Here is a 20,715-nt window from a genome sequence, read left to right on the forward strand (position 1 = left end):
CCCTCACTTAAGATGGTCACCCTCTGCCTTTGTCCTCATTGGTAAATTCGCTCTCTCAGCTTCCGTGACCCGCCCCTCTTCTTCCTCTTGCCCGTAGTAGCCATGGCGGCCATGAGTCTGCTGCCTCGGGCTTCGGTCACTGCGCTGGCGGCTCTGTGTGGCCGCCGCCTTGGCTCCCGACTCGGATTTGGGGGCTTCCTCACTCGTGGCTTTCCGAAGGCTGTTGGTGGGTGCTGGCCTTGGGAGAACGGGCGTGCAGCCGCTGCGGGGCGAGAGATGGGAGGACGCTGCCAGGGTGACCTTGGTGGGATCCGGAGGGAGCAGGACAAATGGGGGGCTTGGGGCTTGAGAGGAGAGACGGAGCACGAGCCGTACGAGGGTTTTCCTGAAGCAGTCAGCTCGATCGCGTTTACGTTATTAGCGTTTGTAAAACGTTGTTACTCACCGTCCCGACTGGTGCTCATTTGCGGATGAAGCTGAGGCTAGAAACGTGTAGAGCCGAAACCTGGATCTCCAGGGCACCAGCTTACGGTTGCGTTCCCCCTGCCCAGAGGCTGGCTCTGGTCCCACAGGTGCGGAGTCACGGTGCGCAGAGGCCCGCCCGCGCTGAGGAATGTGAGACCGGCAATGTGCAGGGAGGTAGAGAGGCTCAGGCCAGCTTCTTAGGCACAGTGAGTACCGTGCCGTCCAGTACTGACATGCAGGCATTTTTTGTTTGCTTTTGTTTTTGTTTTTTTGAGACCGAGTCTCACTCTGTTGCCCAGGCTGGAATGTAGTGGCGAGATCTTGGCTCACTGCAACCTCCGCCTCCTGGGTTCAAGCGATTCTCCTGCCTTAGCTTCAGCCCGTGGTAGTTTTAGGGGTCCACAAAAATGTTTTAATTAACATTTCTTTTTTAAAAAGACCATAATGTTTATGACTGTAATCATTAGTCCAGCCTGTATTATATTCACTTTATACCAGTGCAGTCTTAAAATACGAGTTTTAGTAACCTACAGAGGAAGGGGCCTTTGAAGGCAAAAGTGCCTAGGTCTCAGGAAAGTAATAATACAGTCTTTTTTTCTTTTTGAGACAGAGTCTCTGTCACGCAGACTGGAATGCAGTGGCACCATCTTGGCTCACTGCAACCTCCGCCTCCCAGAGGCAGAGGCAACTGATTGTCCTGTCTCAGCCTCCCCAGTAGCTGGAACTACAGGCGCACACCACCAAGCCCAGCTAATTTTTATAGTTTTCGTAGAGATAGGGTTTCACCATATTGGCCAGGCTGGTCTCGAACTCCTGACCTCAAGTGATCCACCCGTCTGGGCCTCCCAAAGTGCTGGGATTACAGGCGTGAGCCACCTTGCCTGTTCTCAAGCATCATTTTAAGGGTTTAAAGTATTCATTTATTTAATCCTCTTCATCAAATAGATACTGTAAGCTATTTGCCCTGTGCAATAGAAGCAGGTAAAGAAGTGAAACTTTAAAGTCAAAAAGTTGTCATCAGCCTCTAAATATCTTGTTCTGTTTTACTCCCATTCTCCCATTTTAATTCGAATTATGCCACTGCACATGATGAAGCAATATACATAAAGATTTGCTGGAAGCATGATGCAAAGGACCAGTGGCATTTAACAAATTTCCAGCGGGAATTTGAACTTGTTGCAAAACTACATATGCTAACATTTCTGGATAAAAATCCCTTTATAAGCCAATTCTGATTACACATATCCTCAGGTAGCCAAATACAGATCCTTCAAATACTTGCCCAGGCAGTATTCAGTCAATTAGCTGGGAACAAACTGCCTCAAAATTTCACCCCCCCGTTTCTCTTTCTACATGATGGCCCTTTCTTGGAGTTCTCAAAGGATCTTTACTGTGTTCTGTACCCTTTCCATTCAGAGCAGGGAAGGCTCTAATAGCTATCTTTACTAAAGGTGACTGCGTTTTTTAGCGCTGTACCTGCTTTCAAAGGTATTTGGCATCTGTCACTGTGGTGTGAAAGCTTTTCATCTCTTACATGGTTGTTTGTATCTGTCTCTACAAGAATGTGAGCTCCAGTGTAGTAGAGAACCTTTGCTTTCTCTGGAGGTAGACTGCCCGTCTTGAGATTCTGGCTCTAGAATTTAGAAGCCACGTCTGCCATCATCACATCTTGGAAGCTGAAGTGGAAGACACCTAATTGCTCTTAACCTGCATTTCCTCTTCTTTAAAAAAGGCGAGAATTTTAACCTTCCTCAGAAGGTAGTTGTGAAGGATGAGTGGAAAAAATCCACAGCACCTGGCAGCATTAGCCTTTACAAAAGTTGTGGTAAAGTGTACAGAAAATAACATTTGCCACTTCAGCCATTTTTAAGTGCACAGTTCAGTGGTATTAAATACGTTCTTAATGCTGTGCCACCATCCCCATCACCTGACTCCGTAACCATTCATCTTGTGAAACTAAAACTCTGTATCCGTTAAACAGTAACTCCCTTCCCCTTCCGCTTAGCCCTGGGTAACCCCACTCTCTTGTCTGTCTTTATGATTTTGACTACTCATTCCTCATGGAAGTGGAATCGTACGGTATTTGCCCTTTTGTCACTTAGCATAATATCCCCGAGGTCTATTTATGTTGTAGCATATGTCAGAATTTCTTTTGTAAAGCTGAATTGTCCGTCGTATGTATTTGCTCCGTTTTGCTTATCCATCATCTGTCGGGTGGGTTGCTTCCAGGTTTTTGTTTTGTTTTGAGACAGAGTCTTGCTCTGTCTTCCAGGCTGGAGCGCAGTGGCGCAATCTTGGCTTGGGCTGCTGTTTCTCACCACCCAATAATGAGATGCAGATGAAATGGGGAAGAAGAGACTTTTTTGTTTTTTTTGACACAAAGTCTCACTCTTGTCCAGGCTGGAGTGCAGTGGCACCATCTTGGCTCACTGCAACCTCTGCCTTCTGGGTTCAAACAATTCTCCTGGCTCAGCCTCTCAAATAGTTGGGATTACAGGCACATGCCACCATGCCCAGCCAATTTTTGAGTTTTTAGTAAAGATAGGGTTTTACCATGTTGGCCAGGCTGGTCTTGAATTCCTGACCTCAGGTGATCCGCCCGCCTCGGCCTCTCAAAGTGCTGGGATTACAGACATGAGCTACCACACCTGGCTGGAAGAGAGTTTTTATTTCTGTAACTGGTTATAGGGAGAAGGCTTGAAAATTACTGCCAGACCAACTTAAAATTACGAAGATTCCAGAGCTTGTGTACCTTTTAAGCTATATGTCTACATGGAAGTATGCATTCATCTAAAGTCATAAACGATGAACTTTTTAAAATCTATAATTAAGGTCTGAGTCCTGAAGACCTTCCTCTGGAGCCTCAGTAAATTTACTTAATGTGACGGGGTCCAGGTGCTGGGGTGATCACCCTTATCTTGGCTCCTGCTAAATCACGGAGGTTTGGGGAGTTCCTTGAGACCTGCAATAAACTTGTTTGTGAAGGCCTGGGGAGTTTCTTCAGACTCCAAATAAAACTTCTTTACCCCTAAATGGGTCCTGTTAAGAATCCTTCCAACTCCTGTCCTCAAGTGACCTGCCTGCCTCGGCCTCCCAAAGTGTTGGGATTACAGCTGGGCGCCACTGCGCCTAGGCACTTGCAGGCTTTAGTTACTGTAAGGCCTCGCTTAACCTCATCAGCTCTTGGAAACTGTGACCTTCAGAACCTGTAACAAAGAAGGAAGCGAAGTTGTTCAAGGACCTGCTGTATGTGGTTTCACTTAAAGCTCAGCGACATCAAGGATGACTTGTGAACGATGTTTCTGTGAACATGGGTGGACAATGTCTGTTCTGAGACCCTGCTTTCAGTTCTTCTGGCTGCATCTGCAGAAGTGTAATTGCTGGGTCATATGTGTCATGGGTGTTACTGGCTGGGACTGGCTTCGGGAGTGGTAAGAATTTACCAAGACAGTCGTAGGTAAAGAAGGCAGATTTGTTAGAGAAAATAGGAAGATAAAGTTGCAAGAGTCCAACGGGCAGCACAGCAGAGAGGGGGCTGTCTGCAGAGTGGGGGTGGGAGGGGCTTTTATAGGGTCTTACAAAGGGGCTGTGAGCAGAGAAGATGTGCAGATGAGGTCACTCTGCTGGACTGTGTGCTGAACGAGGTATTTGGGAACAGGATGTTGTGCCAGTGGGTTGTCTGTGATTGGCTGTGTCTCAGAATTGCTTTCCCCCACCCGGGGCCCCTTCTTGCTTAGGATTCCACAATGTGGTAGTTCTGTTTTTAAGTTTTTGAGGAGCCCCCTTGCAATGTTCGTTAGCAGCAGTACCATTTTACATTCCTTTGTGTACCAGCGGTGCACAGAGCCCCCAGTTCCTCCATGTTCTCGCTGGTACTTGTTAGCTTCTGGTTTTCTGATAGTAGCCATCCTGGTGGGTATGTGGTGGTATCATTGTGGGTTTTATTTGCATTTCCCTAATGATTCGTTTTGTTGAGCATCTTTTCATGCGCTTCTTGGTCATTTGTATATATACCTTTTTTTTTTAGATGGAGTCTCGCTCTGTTGCCAGGCTGGAGTGCAGTGGCGCGATCTCGGCTCACTGCAACCTCCACCTTCCGGGTTCAAGTGATTCTCCTGCCTCAGCCTCCCGTGTAGCTGGGACTACAAGCGCACGCCACCACGCCCAGCTAATTTTTGTATTTTCAGTAGAGACGGGGTTTCTCCACGTTGGCCAGGATGGTCTCTATCTCTTGATCTCATGATCCACCCACCTTGGCCTCCCAAAGTGCTGGGATTGCAGATGTGAGCCACCGCGCCCAGCCTGTGTCTTCTTTAGAAAAATGTTTATTCAAATCCTTTGCCTATTATTTATTATTTTTTTATTTTTTTATTTTTTTTTGTTTTGTTTTTTTTTTTTGAGACGGAGTTTCGCTCATTACCCAGGCTGGAGTGCAATGGCGCGATCTCGGCTCACTGCAACCTCCGCCTCCTGGGTTCAGGCAATTCTCCTGCCTCAGCCTCCTGAGTAGCTGGGATTACAGGCACGCACCACTGTGCCCAGCTAATTTTTTGTATTTTTAGTAGAGACGGGGTTTCACCATGTTGACCAGGATGGTCTCGATCTCTTGACCTCGTGATCCACCCGCCTCGGCCTCCCAAAGTGCTGGGATTACAGGCTTGAGCCACCGCGCCCGGCCATTTTTTTGTTTTTTAACTTAACTACAAGGTTAAAATGTACATTTTAACCAATGTTGCCCATGCTGAACTTGAACTCCTGGACTCAAGCAGTCCTTCTGCTTGAGCCTCTCAAGTAGCTGGAACTACAGGTGCATACCACTCTGCCAGGCTATTTGCCTATTTTATTTGTTTGTTTGCTTGTTTGTTTTCTACAGGGTCTTGCTCTGTCACCCAGGCTGGAGTGCAGTGGTGAAATCGTAGCTCACTGTAGCCTCAGTCTCCTAGGCTCAGGTGATCCTCCTGCCTCAGCCTCCTGAGTAGCTGGGATGACAGGTGCACACCCCCACACCTGACTGATTTTTTAAATGTTTTGTAGAGATGAGATCCTGCTGTGTTGACCAGGCTAATTTCAAACTCCTGGGCTCAGGCAGTTGCTCACCTCAGCCTCCCAGAGTGCTGGGATTGCAGGCGTGAGCCACCGCACCTCACATCAGCCTCCCAAAACGCTGGCATTGCAGGCGTGAGCCACGCGCCTGGCCTATTTTTAAATTGGATTGTTTTTTTTTGTTGTTGTTGTTGTTGTTGCGTTTTGTGAGTTCTCTGTGTTCTGATATCCCTTATCAGTTACATGATTTGCATATATTTTCTCCCATTCTGTGGGTTGCCTTTTTTTTTTTTTTTTTTTTTGAGACGGAGTTTCACTCTTGTTACCAGGCTGGAGTGCAATGGCGTGATCTTGGCTCACCGCAACCTTGGCCTCCTGGGTTCAGGCAATTCTCCTGCCTCAGCCTCCTGAGTAGCCGGGATTACAGGCACGCGCCACCATGCCCAGCTAATGTTTTGTATTTTTAGTGGAGACGGGGTTTCACCATGTTGACCAGGATGGTCTCGATCTCGTGACCTCGTGATCCACCCGCCTCGGCCCCCGAAAGTGCTGGGATTACAGGCGTGAGCCACCGCGCCCGGCCCGGGTTGCCTTTTTACTCTGCTGATGGTGTCCTTTCATGCACAAAGTTTTTAAATTTTCACGAAGTCCAGTTTGTCTACTTTTTCTTCTTTTGTCTGTGCCTTTGGAGTCCCGGCATTAGCCTTCTACGAGTTCCTGTAGCCTCGTCTTTCCTAGAAATCTGCTGCTGTCGTGCTGTTCATCACCCTCTGTAAACCTTTTCAGAAAATAAGCAGATAAAGCTATTTTACTTCATTAAATTCTTTATTAGACATCAAAGATCATGTAATTCCAGAGATGAGCTAAGTTCTCCCCTCAGCTGCAGGTAAACTTAATTTTTAATTGAAGATTGATATGCACAAATAATGGTTTTAAACAATGTAGAATATTAATGTGGATATATAAACAGAGTGCTGTGGAGTTAATCCAGATGTGGAACAGATGGCGTTGTAACTGAATTGTGGGGACAGTTTTAACAGGTGGAACTGGCAGAAAGATTGAGTTTTTGTGACTGGGTATGTGACTCTTGGGGTAGGTAGGTGTTGGGAGAAAAGACAAATAAAGGAAAGTTGGGACCAAATTGAGGGAGGGAAGGGCTGACTACAGAGCCGGAGTGTCTTCATTTGATTGTGGTGCAACAGAGAGTGTTGCAGAAGAGCAGTATCGGGAGGGTGTTTGAGGAAGATGCTTCTGATTATTGAATGGCTTATGGGGGATATTGATTACTTAGGCCAGTCAGGTAAAGAGGGCATGGAGTGAAATGGAGAGTTTAAATCCTAGAACCAGAGGCCTTAGCAAATGGCGAATGAGGGATAGATGCAAGGAAGATAACGGATTTTTATCCAAGGTAATTGAGAGGGCGGTGCCCTTTACTGGGAATAAGGGAAAGAAAATGACCGATTTTCACTTGTCTCTTTTTTTTGAGACTGAATCTCACTCTGTTGCCCAGGCTGGAGTGCAGTGGCACGATCTTCGTTCACTGCAACCTCTGCTTCCCAGGTTCAAGCAATTCTCCTGCCTCAGCCTCCTGAGTAGCTGGGATTACAGGCCCGGCTAATTTTTTGTGTTTTTAGTAGAGATGGGGTTTCACCATGTTAGCCAGGCTGGTCTTGAACTCCTGACCTCAGGTGATCCGCCCGCCTTGGCCTCCCAAAGTGCTGGGATTACAGGTGTGAGTTACTGCGCCCGGCCCAGTTGTTGTCTTTGACACACAAAAAGTTCCTACATTATCTTACTCAATTTTATAAAAATCAGAATCGTCAAAGACTTAATCACTTCTCTGAAACCATTTGCATTTTAAAAAATTAGTTATTGAAGGCTTAGGCCTATGAAATTAATGAATACTTAATTGAGAAATTTCAGGCCTTAGAGAGCAGTGGAAGATGCCTATTTTTGGTGCTAGAAGGATCAGTGTTCCAGAAATCCTGGTAGTCACCTCATTGTAAGCAATGCTCACCCTAATATTTTAATTTAATTTGGTTGAGGGGGAATGATCTAGCTGTGTTGCCCAGGCTGGCCTCAAAGTCCTGGGCTCAAGTCATCCTCCCACCTCAGCTTCCTGAATAGCTGGGATTACAAGCACACACCAGCATTCCTGGTTACACACTAATATTTTTAGATTTAAGCAGATGGCCCTACTACATCAAAAACAAATCACGAAGGCTCAAAACATATAAACATATAAAAAGAGTTAAGTGCAAGCTGATTGTGGTGGTGGGTGATGTAATCCCAGCTGTTCCGCAAGCCGAGGTGGGAGGATCTCGAGCCCAGGGGTTCGAGGCCAGCTTGAGTAACATCACAAAAAACCTTGTCTCTTAAAATAAAAAAAAGAGTTATATGCTCTGAAATATACTTTGAAACACTTAATATTAATAAGTTGTCTAGGACGTTTAATGACGTGACTAATTGTTCAACAATTGGGTAATTACGTGTAAAGAAAGAGCAAGCAGTTCACGTGACTAAGTGCATTGATAGTGCTGGAGTCCACTAGACCAAGCTTTTTCTTTGTCAGTTTTCCATGTCAGTGTGTACTTACTGTTTCCTAAACCACATATGGTTGAATCTCTCGTGGTTGTGCGTGTGTGTGTCTGACTGAAAGGGAGAGTCAGGGAGTACACTGTCTTCTGAGTAAATGTAGAGGCCGGGTCTCCCGTCGACACTTAATTTACTGAAGAAATGTGGATTCAACAATGTTTGCGGAGCATCTCCCATGTGGGTGACACTAAAGGGTACTGAGAATACCTGAATAAGACAGTCCCTGACAATTAGGGTTCGTGCTCCTTGCCCCAAAGAAAACAGTCAAATGCTGTTAAGGGGACTAGTGGAGGCCGGCTTTGGATGAGGTGATCAGAGAAGACCTTTCCAGGAGGCGACATTTGATCTTCACCCTGAAGGGTGAGATGTGGAAGCAGCCTTCCTAAGAACCTAGAGAAAAGCATTTCAGGCTGAGGGGAAAGTAAGCAAAAAAAACCCTCCAAGATGGGAAAGAGTTCTTGCAATTGGAAGGAAACCACTGAGAGAGATGAGTCGAAGCGTATGCCATTTTATTCGGAGAGAGGTGGTATATTCTGATTCTTTGAGGGGAAGAGCCTTCAAATCCTCTAGGCTAGCCCCTTGTTTCATGCTACTCCTTATTTCATCCCATTATTGGTGCTTGAATAACTCTTTAATGGAGAATCGATGGTGGTGGGGGCGTCCGGTTTTATTTTCAGCCACTGAAATTGTTAGAACGTCTTGTATCCGTTGGAGTTTTGCTGTGACTTTCAGTTGCAAAACTGCAGTTACTTTTCCACCAACCTAAATTAAGCTGCACATAGATTGTCCCTCGAAAAGAGTATGCTCTTGAATGGGCACGTGCTGCAGGTGCAGTCAGGGGCTAAGGGGCAGGGAAGATCATCCTGTTTTGACCCTGTACTTTGAGGATATCACATTAAGACTGAATTGGCCTTCGGCTTTTTTTGTAAGCAACTAGATTTCTGGGCGTTCCAGGCAGGCTTTCCACTTAGATTATTCTATTCAGTCCTTTTAGATTCAGTCTATTGTAATGTGTTAAAGACTCTTCGGGGACCCCATTTCATCATTCAATGTCTCAGCCGTAGCAGTAGCTTTGCCGGCTGAGACTTAACAAGTCAGGAATGCTGTATCCACCTCATCTCGGCCTTTCATGAAAACCTTGATGCCACAGGCTTTTGAGAGATTCCTTTGGCAGGTTACGGCATTAATTAATCAGTACCCTTTGGTTACAGTCAGTCAGTCAAGTACCCATTACAAATTTCTCTATTTTCTCCTTCTCTCAGCTTATAATGTCCCTTCCACTCCCACCGTCTTGCCTAAATAGGAACTTTCTTCTGGGCCACTGTATCCTGTCTTTCCCTTGTTGCCCTTAGAGATTGGTAATTATGTGTGTGATGTGTACTTCTCCCAGCAGGATCTATGTGCCTTTTAGACTGTGTATAGGTCTAGCATGGGGTCTGCACACAGGACGCACTGAAGTATACATTGAATTAATGAGGACTTTGTGCTGTCATCCAACCCATTTTCTTCATCTAGTCCAAAAAAAATTCTGTTATATATCTTTCAGATGATTTGCTGGAGTCCATACTTACGTTGTCAAATTCTCTTCATTTCGTTATTTAAAAAGCCTTAGTAGTATGAATTATACGTGGTAAATTCATGCCAGTTTCTAATTCTCTTGTGAATCAACCTCCTAAACTCACTGCAAGCTGCTGCAGGTGTTACCAAAATTAAGAAGATGGTTCCTGCTTTTGAGATATTTATACTTAAAAGCGGCAGCAGTGAATCCAAATGTACATTTCACAGTAACGTTCAGTAATGCAAAAGTAGGAAAGGTCATGGGTGGCTGGGAGGATTGTTGGCTTCTTGGAAGATAAGATGTTATCTGGGCCTAACACAGATTTCAGGAGAGGGGACGGCATTCCAGACATTAAGCATGGACAGAAGATTCAGATCTTTCTGACATCTGTTATGACCGAAATTCCTTTGATGGGAAATTAAAGTTTTTTATTACACAGTGACTCATATGCAAAATATCCTTGAGAGTATATTTTGTAGACATAGTGAAAACATAGGAACCTTCAGTTTCTTGGTGATAGCTATATCCTTTCCTATTCGAGTGGAAAGTCTGTGGAAAGGCCTTGGAATGCCGTAGTGATCCTTCTAGAACTTCAAGAAGAGGAAGAATGTAAACAGAGGATCCAGAAGTGAAATTTGGCCTCAGTTTATTTCCAGCAAGGCTTGATTAAATTCTGTCAGGGAGGAGACTTGAAGAGGATATTCTTAATCAGTGGTTTACCGTGTGGTTTTCGTCAAGATACTGAAGAGTGTGGAGTTTTGATTCCTGCTGGTGATTTGTTGAATGAATACTGCTGGTCCTTTCCATCTATTTTACATTGTAATAATACAGATAATACAGATAATGTGTCCTGAAATGGCGTAATGGAAGAATTGAAATTAAATGTGTTTCTTTTGCAGCATTAGCAAATATTTGTTGCACAGGAGACACAGACAAGCAGCTAAGTATCTAACCTCTCTGCCCACTACTGAAGCAAATTCAAATGATTTTTTGTTTGTTTGTTTTTTTGAGACAGAGTTTCCCTCTGTTGCCCAGGCTGGAGTGCAATGGCATGACCTTGGCTCATTGCAACCTCCACCTCCCAGGTTCAAGCGATTATTCCACCTCAGCCTCCCGAGTAGCTAGGATTACAGGCACCCGCCATCAGGCCTGGCTAATTTTTGTATTTTTGTAGAGACGGGGTTTTACCATGTTGTCCAGACTGGTCTTGAACTCCTGATCTCAGGTGATCCACCCATTTCTGCCTCCCAAAATGCTGGGATTATAGACATGAGCCACCATGCCCAGCCTAAAATGATTATTTAGCTATTTCTTTAATTTTGAACTAAAATGAGGAAAGTTATAGTTTAGAACAGTAGTTCCATCTTTGTTTAAAGATATCCTATCTGACCTCCCTACTCAAATTAAATGTTTTAAGATCTTAACTCACATTAAACATCTAAGGATGTATATTTTCTTTTTGTTTCATGTCAGATGGGTAACGTGCCTCCCTCATAACAAGATTTGAGGGAGGCACATCTCACATGTGAGTGTGAAAACTCAGTCATCATGCTTATGACCTACAAAAAGATCCATGTATTTTTTTTCTAATCTGATTTTAACTATTGGAAACAGATGCTCAGTGCTGCCAAGAAAAATTAGCACTGAGACAAAGACTCTTTGAACAACACCATTTGTACTTCCTGGACTGCAGGAAGGATACCCTCGCTAGCCATCTTGCCATGAGAGCACAATGGGCAAAGGAAAGCAGACATATTGTCCCTTACGCATTTGGGTTGTCCTCACTGCTGTGTCTGATCTCCATTGGCTGGAGCCAGACCTCACAATCTGAACTAAAACCCAATTGGCTGACAACTTCAAACTTTTCTAAACAGGTAAGAGCAGTGGAGAGCTGGGACATGCCTGTGAGCACGTCCAGCACAGACATCTTGGTTAGAGCACAAGGACATAGAATGCACTACGTGCCTGTAAGCATGGCACGTCTAACAGCTACATAGGGAAGGACTTAACAAAGAGTTATTAGCACACGTATGATTTATTCTTTAACAAGAAAACGAAACTTTAAGGAGGAACGTTTTTATTTGCCACATAACTCATAATATAACAGTATACCCACGTGAACCTTGTATAAAAAAGGGTAATTAATATTTTCAGCTCCTGTTCGACACAGTGGAGGCCATGGGAGAAGACTATTTATCATCAAACCTACTGGATTCTACGACAGGCGTTTTTTGAAGTTAGCGGTAAGTTTAAATTTTTTGTTGAATTGAAGTCTTTGCATATAACGGGGGGAAAATTTTGCCTCTTTACAGAACATCTTTCATTTTATGAAATATTTTATTCTGTAAATTTGAAGATACTGAGATTGTAAAGTCTGGTTTGTTACTGAATTTCTTGTTAAATTGGTGACTCTTCCCTTCTGCACAAAAGGATTTACAATAAATGGAGGTAAAACTTGAATCGTTTTTTCTTCTAAAGATTATGAAGTTTTAAAATATAATCTGTGTTCCTGTAACTAAAATAGTCTTTAAATTACCGAAGAACTTATTGAAACACTTTTTTAAATAAAGGAGCTACATTATTTTGGGATATGATTTTGTATTTATATGTTGTTCAAGAACGTTGATTTCAGAGAGTAACGGATCTATAGTACAGTCTTAATTGAGCAGCAATGGAATTACGCTGCTTATGTGGAGTGCTGACTGTGTATTGGTATCTCAGGGCTGTATAGGAACAAAGTAGAGACTTAGAACGTGGGAGCTTGTCTGGACCGTGTGCCACTGTTGGTAAAGCTCTGGTCATCATTTGAGTCCTGACCTTAAAACCTGCTCTTCTCTTGCCCTTCCATTGTGCTTAATGCCCGTGTTCACCTCCCTGGCTGAGCTCTTCCTTTTCTTGTGATGAGCAGCTCAAATCCTGTTTGGTGCTAAAATCCCCCTAATCTTTTTACACTTTTGTTCTTGATATATTATTTTCTTTCATGGCATTGCTTGACCGAAAAATAAAATCACAGAAATCAATAATTTGATACTGTATGCCCAATTTGGCAAGTTTATTTTTACAAGAAATATAAGGAAATCATATCATTAGGATGATTTGTGTGCGGGGAGAGTTATGAAATGGTCACGAGAAACACTTGTTTATTTTTTATCTTAGAGATTCTACGTTTTCTTGACGGGGATTCCAGTGGCAATTATCATAACTCTGGTGAATGTATTCATTGGTAAGTCATTTCCATCCCCTGCAGCACTACCAAATTGGAAAAAATTTTAAACGTATGTACATTAATATATATAAAAAAGATGGCTATTATAATGAAAAGCTCTTTAAATAGTTAAATAATCATAAGCATGGCAGTTTATCTTAAAGTAACCAAGTCTTGATCTGAACTAAGAATTTTTTAATCCATCCTAGAACATATAAAATGGAACATACAATCCTCTAACAATAAAAATGTGAATGACAGTAAACATTAGATTTTCATGGGAAATTCTGTTCAAAGTACTTCTAACACCTTGAATCCTAAAATATTTTGTATTGTAGGTATAGGGAAGACGAGAAGGAATAAAACCTATTAAATCTTGTTACAGTATATAAAAACAAAATGGGAAACTCATGGAATACCTATAAAGCCTTACACAGAGAGATGTTTTAATATGTCTAACAAATGAATTGATTTTCAACCAGATTAAAGTTAATTAAAAATATTAGGTATCTTCATTGTTACAGATTTTTTAAGGGATCCTTTAAAACCACAAGAAGTTGGTTTCTTATTTTAATGGTGAAGAATTAATTTTATAAACTCCTCATGCTAAAGTTGAACATAACTTTTTTTTTCTTATTAGGTCAAGCTGAACTAGCAGAAATTCCAGAAGGCTATATCCCAGAACACTGGGAATATTTTCAGGTTTGTGTAGGACATTGAGAGTTACATACTGTGACTTGTCTCGTCAGTGCATTAGTTAGTATCTTTTTTTTGAGATGGAGCTTGGCTCACTGCAACCTCCGCCTCCAGGGTTCAAGCGATTCTCCTGCCTCAGCCTCCCGAGTAGCTGGGACGGCAAGCGCCCACCACCACACTTGGCTAATTTTTGTATTTTTAGTAGGAATGGGGTTTCACTGGTCTCGAACTGCTGACCTCGTCCTCTGCCCACCTCGGCCTCCCAAAGTGCTGGGATTACAGGCATGAGCCACTGTGCCTGGCCTAGTTAATACCTTAATTCAGCAATTATGATATAGTCAGGGTTTTGTTTTTTGTGTGTTGTCTTTTTTTTTGAGACATGAGACAGCATCTCATCTGTTGCCCAGGCTGGATCACCTGAGGTCAGGAGTTTGAGAACAGCCTGGCCAACATGATAAAATCCTGTCTCTACTAAAAATACAAAAATTTGGCTCACTGCAACCTCCGCCTCCTGCATTCAAGCGAGTCTCATGCCTCAGCCTCCCACGTAGCTGGGATCACAAGCGTGTGCTACCACGCCTGGCTAATTTTCGTGTTTTTAGTAGAGACAGGATTTCACCATGTTGGCCAGGCTGGTCTCAAACTCCTGGCCTCAAGTGATCTGCTCACCTCAGGATTACAGGCGTGAGCCACTGTACCCAGCTGTGATATCGTTTTATATTTTATTTTTTATATCAAGTAGATACATTTTTTTGCATACTGTTTATAAACAACATGTTTTGGTACTTCATTTTATCAAAATCATTTTAAGCTTTACGTTTTTTTAAAGAATGATTGCAGTGTGTTCTTAACCTAACAGAGTAACATAATTTATTCTAAGTTCAATGCCTTAGGAAAGATTTCACCAATATGAATGCTAGCTGTCATTTATTGAGCACCTACTGTGTAGCAGGTACTGTGCTGAGTATTTTAAAAATATTTATTATTGGGCTGGGCGCGGTGGCTCACGCCTGTAATCCCAGCACTTTGGGAGGCCGAGGCGGGTGGATCACGAGGTCAAGAGATCAAGACCATCCTGGTCAACACGGTGAAACCCCGTCTCTACTAAAAATACAAAAAATTAGCTGGGCACAGTGGCATGTGCCTGTAATCCCAGCTACTCAGGAGGCTGAGGCAGGAGAATTGCCTGAACCCAGGAGGTGGAGGTTGCGGTGAGCCGAGATCGCGCCATTGCACTCCAGCCTGGGTAACAAGAGCGAAACTCCGTCTCAAAAAAAAAAAAAAAAATTTATTATTTCATGCCATGTAAAAAGTACTATTGTTATTCCCTCTTTGGAGATGAAGAAACTGAGGCTAGAAGAGTTACGTGACCTGTCTAGAGAGGGTCACTGTTTGAACCCAGGCAGCCTTGACTCCAGAGCCTGCTCTGTCGGTCATTACCCCATACCCCCGCTGCTACCAAAATCCAAAATTAATTTTGTTACTTGTTTTTACAAATTTGTAGTGAGATAGCCTTGAGTAGAGTATGTCCCATCATGTTCTTTTATCTGAATGAATTATATTTTAAATATAAATCTTAAACCATTAAATCTTAAGGCAAAACTTAACAGTTTGTTTATGCTAACTGGTGCAAAGAGCTCCATTTTTGAATCACCAGGACCTGGGTTTGGCTCCTGAATCTGCCGCTGAAGACACTCAGCATAGTGTGATGGAAAAGCACACACGGCTCTGGAGCCAGACGGACGGGGCCTAGTCCAGGCGCTGCCACTTACTAGCTTGTGACTTTGGGCAATTCACCCATCTTTAAAATGTGGACAAAAATAGTATCCGTCTAATCTATTAAAATTCTGTTTTTCATGTCTGTAAAGCAGTTGTTACATAGTAGGTGTTATTGGTTTATCTAACTGAGGGGGTCATTTTAAAGAACAGTCAACTAGAAAAGCAAAGTATTATTCAGAAACGGACGAATTTTGAATGACTTTTCTCTTGTAGCATCCCATATCAAGATGGATCGTTCGCACTTTCTATGATTGTCCGGAAAAGGATTATGAAAAAGCAATGGCCGTCCTTCAGATTGAGACTGAAAAGGCTGAATTACGGTAGGAAAAAAGCAGGGGGGTGGGTGGGAAAGAAAGTCTTTTCCTAGGGTTGCAAACCACCAGAAGAAAAAATTACTAAAACTATCAATATTTCAGCACTATAGGATGCTTTATGTAAACAGATAAAGATACGTACAGGCACAGTGGCTCACACCTGTAATCCCAGCACTCTGGGAGGCCTAGGTGGGTGGATCACTTGAAGTCAGGAGTTCAAGACCAGCCTGGCCAACATAGTGAAACCTTGTCTGTACTAAAAATACAAAAATTAGCCGGGCGTGGTGGCGCGTGCCCGTAATCCCAACCACTCAGGAGGTGAGGCAGAATAGCTTGAACCCTCAAAGCAGAGGTTGCAGTGATGGCGCCATTGTACTCCAGCCTGGGCAACAGTGCAAGACTTCATCTCAAAGAAAAAAAGGGTAAAGATAGGATTAGCTCGTTTGAAGTGAAAATTATAAACTGGTGACAAGGAGACTATTAGGACATATCTGTCAGATTAAAAGGAGTTCTTTTTTAAATTAAAAAAATTTAAAAAAACATTTTTTTGGCCGGGCGCGGTGGCTCAAGCCTGTAATCCCAGCACTTTGGGAGGCCGAGGCGGGTGGATCACAAGGTCAAGAGATCGAGACCATCCTGGTCAACATGGTGAAACCCCGTCTCTACTAACACAAAAAATTAGCTGGGCACGGTGGCGCGTGCCTGTAATCCCAGCTACTCAGGAGGCTGAGGCAGGAGAATTGCCTGAACTCAGGAGGCGGAGGTTGCGGTGAGCCGAGATCGCGCCATTGCACTCCAGCCTGGGTAACGAGCGAAACTCCGTCGCAAAAAAAAAAAAAAAAAAAAAACAACAAAAAAAACATTTTTTTGAGATGGAGTCTTGTGCTGTCGTCCAGACCGGAGTGCAGTGGCACTATCTGGGCTCCTGCAGCCTGTGCCTCCCCGGTTCAAGTGATCCTCCCGCTTCAGCCTCCTGAGTAGCTGGGATTACACACGTGCAACACCATGCCCGGCTAATTTTTGTATTTTTAGTAGAGACATGGTTGTGCTATTTTGACCAGGCTGGTGTGGAACTCCTGACCTCAAGTGATCTGCCCACCTTGGCCTCCCAAAGGCTGAGATTGCAGGTGTGAGCCACCGCCCCGGCCTGCAGCGCCCGTGTGTTTTGACTAGTCCCCTGTTGCTAGTACTTGGGTTCTTTCCGGGTTTTTGCTATTATACATTCTGTGGTGGTGAATTTCCCACGTATTGTTTGCATGTTTATGTAACATATCTGGAAAATAAATTTCTGGAAATAGCATGGATAAGCCAAATAGCATGTGCTTCTAAACTTCGGGGAGATGTGCCAAACTCTTCTTCAAAACCTTGCACCAGTTCTTCTCTTCATCAGTTTCCATGTTTCAGTTTTCTATGTTTCTCTGTAATGGAATTTATCAAACTGAAACATTTTTGCTGATATGGTAATTGAAAAATGTTACCTTATCATTTCAATTTTATATTTCTTTGTAAGGTTGAGTAGTTTTTTAATATATCTATTAGTTGTATGTATTTCTTTTCTTTCTTTCTTTCTTTTGAGACAAAGTCTTGCTCTGTTGCCCACGAGTACAGTGGCATGATCTTGACTCACTTCAGCCTTGATCTCCCGGGTTCAGGCCATCCTCCCACCCAGTCCTTCCTAGAAGCTAAGATTACAGGTGCATGCCAGCATGCCCAGTTAATTTTTGTGTTTTTTGTAGAGACAGATTTTGCCATGTTGCCCAGCTGGTCTCAAACTCCTGGGCTCGAGTGATCCACCCTCCGGGGCCTCCCAGAATGCCGAGATTACAGATGTGAGCTCCCGCACCTGGCCATGTGTGTTTTTTTCTCTATAGGTTGTCTTTTGGCAGTGTAGAAATTTTTGCAGCATAGAAGCGTTTTTACATTTTCAGATAACAAATCTGTAATAGTAGCTAATAACTTTTTTTTTTTTTTTGAGACAGAGTCTCGCTCTGTCTCCCAGGCTGGAGTGCAGTGGCGTGATCTCAACTCACTGCAACCTCTGCCTCCCGGGTTCAAGTGATTCTTCTGCCTCAGCCTCCCGAGTAGCTGGGATTACAGGTGCCCACCACCACGCCCAGCTAATTTTTGTATTTTTAATAGAGACAAGGCTTTTGCCACGTTGGCCAGGCTGGTCTTGAATTCTGGCCTCAAGTGATTTGCCTGCCTCAGCCTCCCAAAGTGCTGGGATTACAGACGTGAGCCACCGTGTCTGCTGCTAATACTTTTGAGGACATTTTGTATCAGTGTTTTAATTACTTTCTATGTATTTACTCATTTAATTATTGTCAGGTTTGCCAGTCTCTAGCTTTTGGGATTTTGTGTCATACAGAGATCTCTGATAATAATTAAATCAGTAAATATATAATTCCAAAGTTATGTTTTTAAATATTCACTTGTATTTTTCCTTTTCTTTTCCTTTTTTTGAGCCAGGATCTCACTCTGTTGCCTGGGCTGGAGTGCAGTGCTGCAGTCATGGCTCACTGCAGCGCTGACCTCCGGGACTTAAGCAATCTTCCAGTCTCAGCCTCCTGAGTAGCTGGGACCGTAAGTGCTGGCCACCATGCCCAACTAATTGTTTGGGTTTTGGGGTTTTTTTTTTTTTCTTTTTGGTAAAGATGGGATCTTGTTCTGTTGCCCAGGCTGGACTCGAACTCCTGAACTCATGCAACCCTCCCACCTCAGCCTCCTGAGTAGCTAGGACTGCACACATGTGCCACTGCTCCCAACTTACTGTTTTTTAATGAAATAGGAAGGTGCTACACATGCTTATTTTATACATTGCTTTTTTTAAACATAAAGTACATCGTCTCCTCCTGTGTTACGTAGATTCTCCTTATTCCTTTCAGCGTGTACACAGTAGTCCGTTATGTGGATGAATCATGATTTATTTAACCAGCTAGTCTCCCGGTGATAAACATTTTAATTACTCGTAGTTTGGGTCGTTATACTCTGCAGAGTAGACGAGAAAGGAGGCGTTGTTTAATCCTTCATAAAAGATCAATAAACATGTCTTCTAAATACACCATCGCAAAGGCATATGGTCTCCCATAGGGTTAGTGAGCTGGTTAAGGTTAATAAAGTCACTTCTTTAACTGTGATAAATTTTTAGTCCTATGAAAAAGCGAGTCTGTATTCTATAAAAACAGAAAGTAAAAGGTTTGATGGAGAAAGGACTACTTCAGGAACGTGTGATCGTTTATGCAAAGACTTAGGACGGAAGAGAGAAAGCACCTGTATAAAATAGAGGTTATTCAGTTTGTGAAGAAGGACAAGGACGTGGAAGTAGATGTTAGAGTTGGAGAATGTTTCTCTTCATCTTGAGTTTTCTTGTTTTCTATTTCTCTTTGTTTAAATATTGACTGAGTGCCTGGTGTTGACCAGGCCTGATAGAATGCTGGTGAATAAAAAACCAATTCTACTCTCAAAAAGTTTCCTTTCCTAATGGTGATGGGCAGACAGAAGATGTGAAACTCCAAAATAGCGTATTCATTTTTTAATTCCTAGCGCCTGGCACAGCGTATGGCCATAACAGTAGACATTCTGTATATGACTCTCCGAGCATCTAAGAGGTGAGAAGATAGGAAAAGCCTTGCAGCAATTCAGATGAAAGTGATCTGTGTAGGCACAGCGAAGGAGACAACTTGTTTTCAGTTGTTTTGGTGTTAAACACTGGTAGCTGCCTATATAAGCAACGTAACAAAAGTCAAAAATAAGTCCCAAGTTTTACTTACAGATATATACCAAATATATGCCTGCATGTGGGTTTGTGGAGGGCAGTATACTTTACATAAAAGCAAAGACTAGTGATTGTTCTTCATGGAGATGGCTCATTAAATTTATAGTTGGAAGTGCTGAAATCCCAGTCGTGCTCTTCCATTTGTTACAGGTTAAAGGAGATGAAAATACGAAGATTAATGCGTGCGAGAGGGGATGGACCCTGGTACCACTTTGACACAGTGGATAAGGAACTTATTGACCATTCTCCAAAAGCAACTCCTGACAATTAAGCATGTTTTTCTCTAAATACAAAGTATATTCTCTTTATCGGAAAATCGGTTAGTAAATATATTCTGTATTTTTGTTCTCCGTGAAAAATAAAAGAGCTTCTGACGTTACTGTTTCTCAGTGTTGGTTCAGATTAAGGCTTTTGTTTGGGGGTTTTGGCTTCCAGTCCCTGAAGCAGGTTTAAAATGTACTAATAAGAACTGGAGAACTAGGAATTTGTGACCTCCTAGAGCTGCAGCAACTCTGAAAGGTAGGTAGTGTTTCGTTTACCTGACAGATGGAAGTTATAGAAGTCTAATTATGTTACGCACCAGTCATTACGGTATTTTGTACAACTCTCTGTACCGTAGACGTCTGTATTGAAGGGCAACTTCGGATTTTAAGTTCTATATAGTGTTAGAATCCCTCTAAGGGATTCCTGAAGAGATCATAAAACGTGAGTAGAAGCTAAAAATGACTGTCATTTATTAAGCATTTACTGTCTGTTAAACACTATATTAAATAACCGTGTTTTTTGCCAGGTGCGTTGGCTCCCGCCTGTAATCTCAGCACTTTGAGAGGCCAAGGCAGGTGGATTGCCTGAGCTCAGGAGTTTGAGAGCAGCCCAGGCAACATGATGAAACCCCGTCTCTACTAAAATACAAAAATCCAGGTGTAGTGGCGTGTGTCTGTAGTCCCAGCTACTTGGGAGGCTGAGGCAGGAGAATTACTTGAACCTGGGAGGCCGAGGTTGCAGTGAGCTGAAATCATGCCATTGCACTCCAACCTGGGTGACAGTGAGACTCCATCTCAAAAAAAAACAAAGTAAAACAAACTGCATTTTTTAACATTCTTTTCTTTCTTTTTTTGTTTGATGGAGTCTTGCTCTGTTGCCCAGGCTGGAGCGCGGTGGCGTGATCTCAGCTCACTGCAACCTCCACCCTCCGGGTTCAAGCATTTCTCCTTGTCTCAGCCTCCCGAGTAGCTGGGACTACAGGCGCTCACCACTGCACCCAGCTAATTTTTGTATTTTTCAG

At 43.1% G+C, this 20,715-nt stretch overlaps 1 protein-coding gene and 1 non-coding gene across 3 annotated transcripts; one reads left to right on the plus strand and one right to left on the minus strand.

Annotated features, from left to right (window-relative positions):
* The first annotated feature begins 82 nt into the window (after positions 1 to 82).
* Positions 83 to 19,809, plus strand: NDUFB5 (NADH:ubiquinone oxidoreductase subunit B5). 2 transcript variants are annotated; one of them, XM_012472277.2, is made up of 6 exons: positions 86 to 226; positions 11,816 to 11,904; positions 12,818 to 12,884; positions 13,507 to 13,568; positions 15,555 to 15,661; positions 19,581 to 19,809. In XM_012472277.2, exons 1-6 carry the CDS (start codon positions 103 to 105, stop codon positions 19,699 to 19,701), a joined length of 570 nt encoding a protein of 189 aa, XP_012327700.1. In that variant the 5' UTR covers positions 86 to 102; the 3' UTR covers positions 19,702 to 19,809. The 2 variants fall into 2 exon arrangements, with proteins under 2 accessions (XP_012327701.1, XP_012327700.1); XM_012472278.2 differs by lacking the exon at positions 15,555 to 15,661 and having other exon boundaries at positions 83 to 226.
* On the minus strand, positions 11,129 to 11,232 carry LOC135270863 (small nucleolar RNA U13). The gene has a single exon (XR_010339023.1). It is a non-coding gene; the product is annotated as a small nucleolar RNA U13 (small nucleolar RNA).
* Positions 19,810 to 20,715: the final 906 nt, after the last annotated feature.

This window comes from Aotus nancymaae, unplaced genomic scaffold (genome assembly GCF_030222135.1).
Source record: "Aotus nancymaae isolate 86718 unplaced genomic scaffold, 86718_ANA_hifiasm-v0.15.2.pri h1tg000067l, whole genome shotgun sequence".
Lineage (NCBI taxonomy): Eukaryota > Metazoa > Chordata > Mammalia > Primates > Aotidae > Aotus > Aotus nancymaae.